At 38.4% G+C, this 12,493-nt stretch overlaps 1 protein-coding gene across 1 annotated transcript; it reads right to left on the reverse strand.

Annotated features, from left to right (window-relative positions):
* Positions 1–4,536: 4,536 nt before the first annotated feature.
* LOC139741196 (G-protein coupled receptor GRL101-like) lies at positions 4,537–8,498 on the reverse strand. The gene is made up of 5 exons (XM_071651787.1): positions 8,407–8,498; positions 7,065–7,808; positions 6,306–6,556; positions 5,535–5,818; positions 4,537–4,686 (listed from the first exon to the last, which is right to left on the reverse strand). Exons 1-5 carry the CDS (start codon positions 8,496–8,498, stop codon positions 4,537–4,539), a joined length of 1,521 nt encoding a protein of 506 aa, XP_071507888.1.
* Between the last annotated feature and the right edge of the window lie 3,995 nt (positions 8,499–12,493).

The raw sequence follows: 12,493 nt of genomic DNA on the forward strand, positions 1-12,493 counted from the left end.
AACACATTTAGCGGCTGACCTCCGCAGTCTACTTTATGATGCGAAGCGCACCCAAGGCACGATCCATTAATCCATTAGATATGATGTCTACATGCATGGAGGAAATGGGTATCCATGAATAATGCTACCTGTTGGTCTCCGATTACCATCGTTCGCCTTAACATTGTATGCAAACCTATGTGGATCAGTACTTTCCGCAGTCTACTCCGGGTGGGCAGTATAATGGTGTATCGCAACTATACACGAAGAGAAGGTGAAAACAATAAGGAAAAGTATTGGCGCGTTTTGTAGTGGGTTTTGTTACTAATGCTGTTTAAAATGCGAAACCATTCCTTTGGATCTTTCTTTTGAGCCCATTTCCACTTTGTCACGAGAGGTTGGCATTCTAATTCATTTGATGTGTTTTTGATATTGATGCTCTATAGCGATTAAGGTTACATTAAGGTAAAATATTTACTATGACTACTGAATATCGTGCCAACCAAATAATGGCATTCTTTCGTGGTTCGATATATTTCCAAGTGTCTATCTTAAACTTCTTCTTTCCTAAACGTGTGTGTGTGAGTTAATCGGGAGAGAGACTTCCTCAATGATTCAAAGTTGTTACAAATATTCTATCGGGCATCTGAGAATTGCTAACTTGAAGGAATTTCAGGACAATACATACGCCTAGGGATATATCCAACCGCCTGGGAGTTGAATTGACCTATAGTTCACCACCATACAAAGCATCTCCTAGCAACTGTATCATGGTTAAACTGTGATGTCTTCATGAACTGGCAAATTAATATTAGTGTTACGTAATATAATATGGGACAGATGGGACAAGGTTGCATACACAGATCAATACGAACCTATAGAGGCATTCAGTCAGACCTTATCAGTCTTGCACACAAGACACTAACACCATCCCAAGTCACATTGATACTAGCTTTAGGTAATTTAGGACACGTGGCAAGAATTAAGGTTGCATGCAAAAATCAATATAAGCCCAACACGGGCATCCACTCAGACCATGCCAGTCTTGCACTAAAGACACTTAGACATTAACATCATACGTAAAGCAGTCAATGCTTAATGACTGTCAGCAGTTAGAGATTTGATTGTGGAAATTAGAGTGTAACCATTATCTATTCAAGAACACCAGATGAATAATCTGACATACGTTTATCTTTTAAACACTGACAAAATTGATGTTCTAATACGCTCTAGGGGAATTGGATAAGCTAAGTGCTCATGTTGAAGTCTCATTTCTATGGAGATATTAAGCTGTACGACGATGATGATGATGATGATGATGATGATTACTATATACATATATACATACATAAATACTTTAAATGTAATTACTCGTCTCCTTTGAAATGTGTAATGGCCAAAAACATTGTTACAATGGTTGACCTTTCTTTAGGACAAGTTGATGACTTTTTTTTACGATATCCTACATGGCTTTTTCCAACTATTATAATAGATACAAAATATATAAAAAGGAACGCTTTGCTTCAGGTGACGGAAGCTAATCTACGGGGAATCTAATTACCGCGTTGTATGACATCATAATACACATAGTCAACACAGCAAGTCGCGAACACCGAATATTGGGAGTGTTTCGCAGCTGACTGTCAGATATGGGCGACACCCTGAATAAACGTCTCAAGTCGGGTCTTGGGGGCCAGGAAAGGTGATGCTGGCAGCAACGGGCGAGAGAGCCTGGGAAAAAGGGAGCAGTCATTCTACCAACCCAGAGACCTTCACAGATATATTGCTATGTACAGCGTATTGTCATTTCATTTTCATCACTTCAGTTTTCATGTATAACTACTACATGGTTCCACAATTATTTTATACTCTTCTCAGTTTACTCTTTTTGCTTATGAAACCTTATTTTCTGTTACCAATGAAAGTAAAATGTCTATGCTCTTCTCGAAAAATGGAAAAAATTGAATTGAATTGAATTGAATAGGATATACATACATATATATATATGTATATATATATATGTTTTATATATATATATATATATATATATATATATATATATATATAATATATATATATATATATATATATAATGGTGAGGGAGGCTGTCACTCACGCATAAATTATCTTGTTTTTATGCAAAAAGATGCTGTTCCAGATAATGATAAGATATCACCCATTTCCACTCCCACTTCACATCTATGTTGCAATTGATCATGGCAGTTTTTATTCTTGTAGTTTTAACCGACGATAGTATGTTTTAGTTTTATTTTGTCCCCTCTCTGTAAATTTCAGTCAGTGAGATTTCATTAATATCAAATGTGGACAACACAGAAATGTTTTGATGTTGACCAAAAGATGTTCGTAGAGATGTTCCAAGGTTAGTTCTTTCTTTGTGGCTATCATAAACTTTATTACATGAACTGACGCAGCTTTGTTTTTCTTCTCATAATATTGGTCTTATAAATAGAAACTTATTTACGCAAAAATAGATGTCAAGTCAGAACAGTCAAATTTGAATGGATAAAGAATAGAATGTCTAGCCACCCCCCCCCCCCCTTTCCTGCTGATGAAAGAATGACATAATAAGGAATATGCAGAGAATTATGAGAATGGGATACAGGAAACAGCGTTTTGCATATATCTATTTTCACGTTCATAAATGCGCCTTCTTGAGCATTGCGCGTCCTGATATTGACATACGGCATCTCCGCACTTGCCAAATTTTCTGTGTAGATATGGTCACCCTCTAGATGATATGAATACAAGAATTAAAAAGTAATAGCAGTGACACAGAAACTCGTTTATTGACAGGTAGACAAACATACATGAACACACTGATGCACACACAAAGTAAAAGAGCAGGTGATTTTTAACTCAACTGAAAACAGTTTTGACATACTTAGCATAATTATTTTATTGTTTACGACTAATTATCTGTGAAGATAACTATAAAGATACTGTGCAAATATGGCATTATCATTCTTTTTTTATTTACACGCTTTCTGATATTAGTATCCATTACCAAACATTATTTCATTTGTTTTCATTAATATGTATAACAATCTTATTCTACATATCTTACAAAGGGAGCATGATTCCGCCCGTCTTCATTTGAGCCATACTTATGAACACATTGAAATATCCACAAATGTACAGTTATCTGTGTCTTTTTTTTTTTAGTCGCAAACTGATATTCTATTAAAGTATTTATGTCCTTTGTACCTTTTTTTTAAATAACACAAAGCCATTTTCTATTCACCAGCGTGTTCACAAAAGTCTACACAATACACTGACGGGTACATTTGACAATTTGGGCATAATATGAAAAACGAAAACATTATCAGACGACATCAAAATTTCAAAATGCAATCACAAAACAATTTGCTTCATTTATCAGCCTACTCACATGTTTGTTTTTCTCTCTCTGATCCATTGAAAAATAAGACATAATCTACTGCATCAATCTATTAACAGACTAAGAATAGAAAAGCATAGATAATAATAGGGTTAAAAAGCAAAAAAAAAAAGGAACAAGATCAACCAAGCTCTACCCACCATTAAAAGAAAAATACCAAAACACACACACACACACACACACACACACACACACACACACACACACAACACCAAGGTTATATTCATCGATTTCGGGAGACATTTGGGTAATATTTTACACTCACAGACAGCGAATGAATGCAACATTTATCCATACGCTCAAATTATTGTCTGCCGCATGATGAGATACTATGGTCCAGTTTGAAATTCTCTTTGCAAAACACAGGCGTATAATTATATTAAAGTTGGACATGATTGTTTCAAATTTTGATATGCATCACATACTAACGCTAAACAATAGTTAGTTAATGGCGATAGTATCTAAACAAGAAAGGAAACGGCTGTGTTATCATCACGGTAGCTCGCTCTCTTGGATTTTTAGGCGTCTTTGTAAAGAAAAAGACATTCGTTTGAATTGGGAAAATCGTATGATAAGGCCATGTCATCTCTACGACAGGTAGTTTAGCACATAACTTTTGTATTAACTAACAATGGGCAACACATTATCAAGTATTGTGCAGTCTACGTTTATTTTCATGTTTCAAACACGTTATTGTCTTGAACTCTCTTTGATTGATTAAGCAGTGCTCAACAGTATCGACAATCATTCATGAAATATATGTCACGATGATGGAAAAGATTCACATACTACACCGGCACAAGCCACATGATAACTCGAAGTGAAAGATGTCATAATAAAAAGCAAAAGCTAAGAATCTTTTATTCTCTCTTTTCTTTTCTCATTCACTCTTGTGGTTTACGAACAAAGCTTGTGGTAGTTTCATGAAAATTCTGCTCGTTAGTGCCTCATTTTATATGCATGCGTTATGAAAATAGGTGAAAAAAACTAGTAAAAATTTATATAACGCTAATGACCAAAATATATTTCAGTGCTTGTAGTTAAGGAGATGATTTGAAAGATTATGATAATTATGAGTGCGATGTATTTATCGAAACTCAATTAATAGCGTGCCTTGTTAATTTCCTTCTATAACCTCCTCAAAGGTCAGACTTGTCAGAAGTGTCGACCCGATTCAAAAGCGTTGTCAGTGCATTCAAAACGCCGGTTGATCCAACACCAAACAACAGCATATTGTCACTGGGGTTTGAGACCACGAAGAATGCCTGACAAATAGCGCCCTCAGCATTCTGTTATAGATAAAGACAGAAATGAAAGACGGTATACTGGTAGACATCGTTAGTGAGCGACAATGAACACAAACATCAGCAAAATGATGGTGTTGAGGCGTCGTATGGAGCATGGACGGCGGAACCACTTTTTTTGCACCATACAATGGAACACATAAGGTGTCACCACTTTGCTCCCCCCCCCCCCAATTTTTTTAACCCCGTTAGTGCGTATCAAAGTGGCACTAGAAAGAAATAGAGAACTTGAAGTGTGAGTGTGGTAAGGCTCTGTTTTGTTGCGTTGAAAACCTTTTTTTGTTCTCTGGTATTTTTTATTATCATTATTTTTAATTATTATCTTTTTTTGCTTGTTAGCTGTAGAAACCCGGAAGTGACACCCTACAGAAGTACAGAAGTTGTGCTGAAGGTTAAAGGCCTTGTATTTTTCTTCTTCTCTTTTTTTTTTTTTTTTTTTTTTTGCTTGTTAGCTGATGAAACCCGGAAGTGGCACCAGAAGTCTGAAGTGCCCCCCCCCCTTTTTTTTTATAAAAACATGACGCCGGCCATGTGGAGATCATAAAATATGCGTTGCGAGGAGAAAATGCATACATATACTTTTATGTCAGTCATTAGACGGGAAGGGAACAAGAACAAGGTTCAGTATATCGAATTCCTCTATTGACAGCTAAGCCGATTGCTTATGACACGACTGGGGGGACAAATTCTCATTCTGTTCCCAGTGTCAGCAAATGTTGTAACTGGATGACAGTTTCAGCTTTACTTTAAATAGAATTGTTTGCATAAGAATGAACGCTAACGCATTTGGTATAACTTATGCCAATAAAATTGTTCACGTTTGAATCACTCACCTTCTTGATCGCAATATTACCAGCAGTGACTGAGGAGTCACAAACTTTGACAGCCTTCAGGTAGCTTTGGGCCTTGCGGAGATCGCGCGTGAGCAAACGTTCTTCCCCTGGACTGAGATGACCGCCGCAACGGTCAGCGTAAGCTATGATTGGCTCAATACTCGGGTCGTCCGAAAGCATTGTAGACGAAATGATGCAGTTGTTCCGAAGCCGTTCCTCCACTCGGTTGATGACCCTTTTTCTACCAACGACCGTGAATTGTGTCATATTCATTGTAAGTGACTCTGTTAAACGGACATGATAATCAGAAGGGGGCTATGTTGGTCATTCATGTTCTGAACGTTTAAATACGATATGAATGATAATAATCAAAATTATAGTAACGTATATGGAAATACAGTTTAGTGTAATTAGTATAGTATAGTATAGTATAGTATAGTACAATATAGTACTTATTCAGGGCAGGCATATCTATTGGATATTTTTGTGGTATCTGACTAGGATAGATTGTGTACACCTGTCTAATTGTTTTAGTAAAGCAAAGTAAAGATCCATGCGAGACACTTGCAGTCAAGAAACTTGTTGCAACAGATTGACAAATTGCCCTACATTGACGTAAATAAGCACTGAATTGATCACTGATCAATTCAGTGCTTATTCACGTCGATGTAGGGCAACAAGTCCCTCAGTTGCAATAAATACACCTCTACGGAAGAATTTCATGAATTTGAATCAGAAACTGTCTATTATCTTTTTCATCAGATGAATTACCGATCTTGCTCTTTCGGCGTCTCTGAAGAACAGCGGACAGTGTGTACAAGTAAGGGTTCAGAGCCGAGTTTAGTGGCAGGATGAACACCGCTGTCCAGGCGTAGATATCAGCAGGGATCTCAACCACGTTGGAGCTGGCTAGGATACCCATGATGATGATAGGCATCCAACAGGCGAAGTCCGTACCGACCACGAGAGCCATCTTTGTCGTCATCACTATCTGTTCCTTCATCATCTGAGTGTTTACGGCGCTGTGAATAGAAAAAAGAACGAAAGAAAAAGAAATAGGGGTTTTATGAGTGACGGTCTCTTATTGATATTACGTTCCACGTTTATGTTGGCGTTCACTGATGACAGTTTTTATTCTCGACAGCACTCGTGAGTTCTGTTAAAAGTTCAAATGTGTTGTTTTATTCTATTCTTATGTAGTTCAATCAGTTTAAGTTACTGATTATAGTTTGTTTCATGTAACCTGTTTCATGTACGGCATGTTGATGAATTATCTTTTGTGAGAATTCAACATCCATTTTGAATGCTATGATTTTTGGACTAAGATCTTCATTTAGTAAGGGCATGTGCCTGTTTGTCCATTCTTTTCTCCTTTTTTTAAGGTAGAAAACATGTTTTAAATTGCTTAGTTGAATAAACTAAACAAAGTGGATGGATGTAGGAAGTAAATGTAGAAAATGCAGGATATGTAATAAGGAAATTTTCAGAGTTTATAACTACAAAGAAAATTGGAAAATTTGAGCGCTGTACCCCATATCTTTAACCCTCCTGTGCGACCTCCGGACGCTGATGTAGATGGCGAAATAACAGAAGAATGTTAACATGAAGCAGATAAAGTTGGTGCCTATGAAGACTGCGATCGAGTATTCCCATCCTGCCGCACGGTTGCTTGTCAGCGGCAGGGCAAGACAAACGCTAGATTTGCCGTAGAACCCGTCGAAGTACGGGACTGGTAAGGCTGGAACGAGACTCAGTAGGAGCGAAAAAGACCAGGCGGAGATGGTGAGGATGCGGGCGGACGTCGCTTTGAGGTGCAGTCTCGTCTCGAAGGGAAAGACGACCGAGAGGAATCTATCGACACTAATCAACATGACAAGAAGTACGGACGCTTCGCTAGAGAGTACCGACAGCAACCCCGCCGCTTTACAGATGATGCTATTGGTCCACTCCTCGGCGTGTTGCGCGTATCTGCCTCGATAGAACGAATCAGCCGCAGCGATAGTAATCATGTACATTCCCATGAATAAGTCGGAGAGGGCCAAGTTCGTAATAAACATCACCTGAATTGAGTTCTGATCTGGTCGATGACTTTCTTTAATGCGCGAGACGATGGATAGAGCATTTCCTATCAATGCACTGAGACCAAGGAGCCACATGAAGGAACGCAAGGAGATGTCCTCCAGAAGATCCTGACACGATGAAAATTGGTCAGTATTGGCGAAACACTTCGCGTCGTCCGGTAACAAGCAACAGAATCCATACGTGCTCGTGTACCTATAACAATACATAAGGCAATGATTAAAGGATGGAGAAAGAATTTACAAAGATATGATATATCAATAAATAAGTCAAAGGTTTTTTGCTCTTAAGGATGGGTACCAACTGAAAATTCAATTTCTCTGTGTACATGCAGCATCATTGAATCTAAACCATAACAAAGCAGACTGAGCACGTGAAATAATGTGGTCCATGACGCGATTTCACTCGATTACATTTGAAGTAACGCTTATCAAAGGTAAAACAGAATACAGTTACTGACAGTATCCACATGATTTAAGAAGTCAATCTTGAAAAAAAAAGAGAAATGAAATTATAAGCAGTTCTTACTGATAGCATACTCTTATTATTTGGCTCCTCTGAATACACTGACATATCAAATATATTGCTTGGCCATTAAATGAATATTGTCATTAAACGTAATTACCTGCACAAGTTTGTAATTTTAAAGAAGCAGTCCCGAATATTCGAAGATGATATCATATACCGGTACCTGTTGATAAGATACGGGTTATATACGCAATACAATGCTACTGAAGTCTCCATGTCTTTACTTAATACCACATGACTCATAAAGTGCCAGTGGGATACTTACAGCGAGGTGATGGCGTGAAGACCTGTAAACGCTTCGGAAACCCCTGCCTCAGCTGACTTGGTGTTCGTTTCCCTTATATCCCTGGATATCATATTCATAAAGATAATATTTTGACTTAACCATCCAGGGTGCTTGTAAGGTGATAACACTACTCCTTAAAATAATGAGGTTAATAGTAGTAGTAGTAGTAGTAGTAGTAGTAGTAGTAGTAAGCAGTATAGTAGTAATGGTAATAATGATATCAAAAATAGTGCGGTCTTCTTTATCCAGGGTAGTGTCTTCACTGTGACTCAATTGCCACTGCTCTACCAGAGTGCCTTGCCATTGTTATTACCATAGCATTGCCAGATACCTATTGTACAGCTGGGTCGAGAGGGGGGTCGTGGTGGGTAAAATAGCTTGTCCTATAGGACGTAAGCACTGAACGGGATTCGAACTTCTGTCCCCGGACTGAAAGTCAAGAGTCTTATCCACTATGCCACAGTGCCCCCCACAAATCCTCCAGAGGGCCCTGTCATTATCATTATCTCTACCCACTAGGGGAAGAGGGACATTGTGGATCCAAGAATAAACGCATAGGGCAGGATTCGAATCACAGATCGTCTACTCACAAATCCACATCCTTCTCCAATATACCTCGGCGCTCCCACTAATACAGCAGCGAGTCGCAACTTCAAAATTCACTACAGTGAACAACCCATCTGATTTCATCCAATGCATCCATTAAGATTTCTGCAAGATTAAGAATCCTTTTTGATGCAGTCACTATCAAAAACGATGACTACTAAGAAGTTATTTTGTATTTTTATTTTCATTTTATATTCGACTGTTGTTTCGCATTATACCTTATGCATATCGGCTATGTGTACATGCAAAATGTGAATGTACATACTGTAGTAATAAGTGCGTGTTCGTGTTTGTGTTTGTGTTTGTGTGTGTGTGTGTGTGTGTGTGTGGATGTGTCCGTATATATTAGTGTATGGTTTGGGCAGATTGGAGGGTCCACAGGTATGTTTTTATTTCCGTAGCATGAGACACAAATGCATACAAAATTAAAAAAAAAAAATCTGTAATCATAATACGGCGTTTAGCCCATCCTGCACCAAGAAAGGAATAATGATACTTTTACCTTTAGTTACTGTTGGTCTTCCATGTTCCTGTTTTTTTATCATTCACCAAACACAATTTCAATGAAAAAAGCAAGTAGAATAACTTAGAGATAGATGAGAAAAAAAAAAGAAAGTTAATGGAGTACATTACAGAGCGATGCCACTTAATCCAACATGTATTACAGAGTGTAAAGTAGAATGCGGATGCTTTATATTATCACTTACAATGTGTGTATATTCTGGAGGGCGAGAAACACCGACGCATCTAGTGAAAGTAGAGTATTCCCTGACAAGTTCCTACATTGTTGAAGAAAATGGTAAAGTTGTCAAGAAAATCACACCTCAACGACACTTTTCCTGATATTGCATATTGTTTCTGACGAGTCTTGAGCCGTCTACAATCAGATTGAAATTCTTAAAGGTAATCGAATATCATGACATCAGTAAAAAGTGTTAATTGCCTTGTGAGGATGTATGTGACTCCTGTTTGTATTTCTTTTAACCTTTACCGTTTATTACACATCCCATACAGAGGTTATTTCGTGTTTGTTCGGGTATTTTTTTTAGATGTGGCACCATTATGCAAGTGAGCGGTAACGTCATCAGCACTTCATTTATTACTTGACTCGGGTGATTATTGACATGATTAAGAAAAAAACTCAAGGGGTTTCAAGAGGCTGGGTACTCAATTCATAGGAGATGCTCAGCACAGAATTATATTTCTGTGTCCCTATTGAGACAGATAAGAACAGGAAATTGAAACCTCTTGGGAGCAGGAAGCTTCACTTGAAAAAAAAAAGTGAATTGGACAAACACATATATGATTTCTTTTGTTGGTCGTGGTAGATAACGGAAATGCTTACACTCACAGTGTTCTAAGATTGCGTAGATTCTTGAACACTTCGGCAGAGATTATTTCCAGGTTTGTGTGTGATAGATCCCTGGAAAGATATGATGATATCGGCAGTAAGTGTTAACATTACTATTAGAATTTAAAAAGTGAAAATTACAATGATTCCAGCGAGAACGATAAATTAATGATAAGCAAAGACGAATCAACAAATTCAAACAAGAACGATTATTTTCCTTATAGTGTGTAGTAAGTAGAAACCATTCGTAATCTGAATAACTACACTTGTACACAATCTATCGAAACTGATATTGAAATTGAAATTGTATTCACAAACGAAAGGGGGTTTATGGATATACATTGGGTTCTGAACATAATGGACTGAAACAGAAGCTGCGGCGTTATGCTTCGAATAAAAAAAGAAGTTATCATTAATAGTCTTGCGCTAATCAAAATACTACCCAACACTTTACACACTGTAAAAACATCGGTGTTAGATTTAACACCACGGGTGTTAAATCTAAAACCGATCAAACTTCAATAGAGGACCACACCCACAGGTGTAGAAAATGCACTGTGATGGTGTTGAAAAGTGTTCACCTGACACTTCGTGGTGTTAATTTGACACTGTACCTGGTGTTATTTTGACACTGTACTGGTGTTAATTAAAAAATGACACCACATGGTGTTGATTTGATATTTGTTGGAATCGATCCAAATGTTAAAAAAAACTTTGTTTAGCTTTAGTGACCACACGATCCTCCTGCAAATGCACCCAATTTCTCGCAAGAATCAAAATACAAAACTGGAGATACAACCACGAAAGGAACAATGGTGCATGGTGGAACCAAAAGGACCAATAATCAAAACGCATCAATGTGAAATTTGCTGGGAAAACACGGTCGTTGTAAATCGAGATCTGGATGTGACTGAAGTGCTCATCAGCTTAGTCCCATATGCTTCACTACGTTATGTTGCAGCAAAGCATCGTCAAGAACACCCAGGGGTGAGTTTCCCGTTGGCGAGGTGAGGTTGGCTTATTGTATGAGACTACCCGTACCATCTCATCTTTGATATCATCATTGATATTATCCCACTGTGAAATACCATGGCGAAATCAAAACGCAAACATTCTTTGAAAACTAACACTTTCTATGGAAAACCCGGAACTGAAGACTTCCGTTGTAAGCTCCCGAAACATATTACCAATGATAGCATATACACTGTGTTACATCATCTCCTGAAACATGACATTGGGGATGCAGCTCTGGAAGAGGAGCAGATAGAGTATCTAACTGGAGAACTGAAAATGATATATGCAAATCTAAACGTGGAAATAGCTAGACATTACAGCAGTATTGCCATCCAAAATGGCCGCCACCATTTCAGCAGGGTCACTTCCAATGGAATTCTTTTCGACAATACGCTATTAGATACATCTATTCAGGGCGACCCGTCAACCTCCCCAAATCGGATCAGCAATACTGCCACACCTGCTAGCCCTATTGTCATGTCTGACAGTCCCAACGCCCATGACAATGACCATAGCCCCGTGGATTCTTCAATGTGTCTCCAGAATTTATCACTCCAAGTCAAACACCTCTCGAAAGAAGTGAATGATCTTCGGGTGCTCGTCAATGCACTAACTCCACAAAACAATGAAAGTGACCGGCATGTAACCGAGAGAATCAATGGCCTTACTACTTCAACGGGGGAGCATCAAACATCTGCCCAATATCCTAGTGCTGACGAACAACTGAGAGCTTACCGTGACAAACACAAAGTACAACATGCCTCGCTAATCACACCCCAATCTGTGACTTCAGAAGGAGCCTCTCTTCTAATCATTGGTGACTCAATGACAAAAAAGATAGTACCTTCGAGATTATCAAAGCGACGACGAGTTGCTAGCAAATCCCTCCCTGGTGCGCGGATAGAGGATGCATTTGAGGCAACATGTGCAGCGGCCAATCAACATCAGCCTGATGAAATACTCCTCCATCTGGGGACGAATAATCTACCCCATGACGATGACAACGAGGTGATTGTCAAATTAGCATCTCTGGCTGACCAGATAGTCGAGGAAACTAGTGCTTCTGCCATCACACTCTCATCGATCATACATCGC

This window comes from Diadema antillarum, unplaced genomic scaffold (genome assembly GCF_040938485.1).
Source record: "Diadema antillarum isolate AM-2024a unplaced genomic scaffold, OU_Dant_1.0 seq00000910_RagTag, whole genome shotgun sequence".
Classification (NCBI taxonomy): Eukaryota; Metazoa; Echinodermata; class Echinoidea; order Diadematoida; family Diadematidae; genus Diadema; species Diadema antillarum.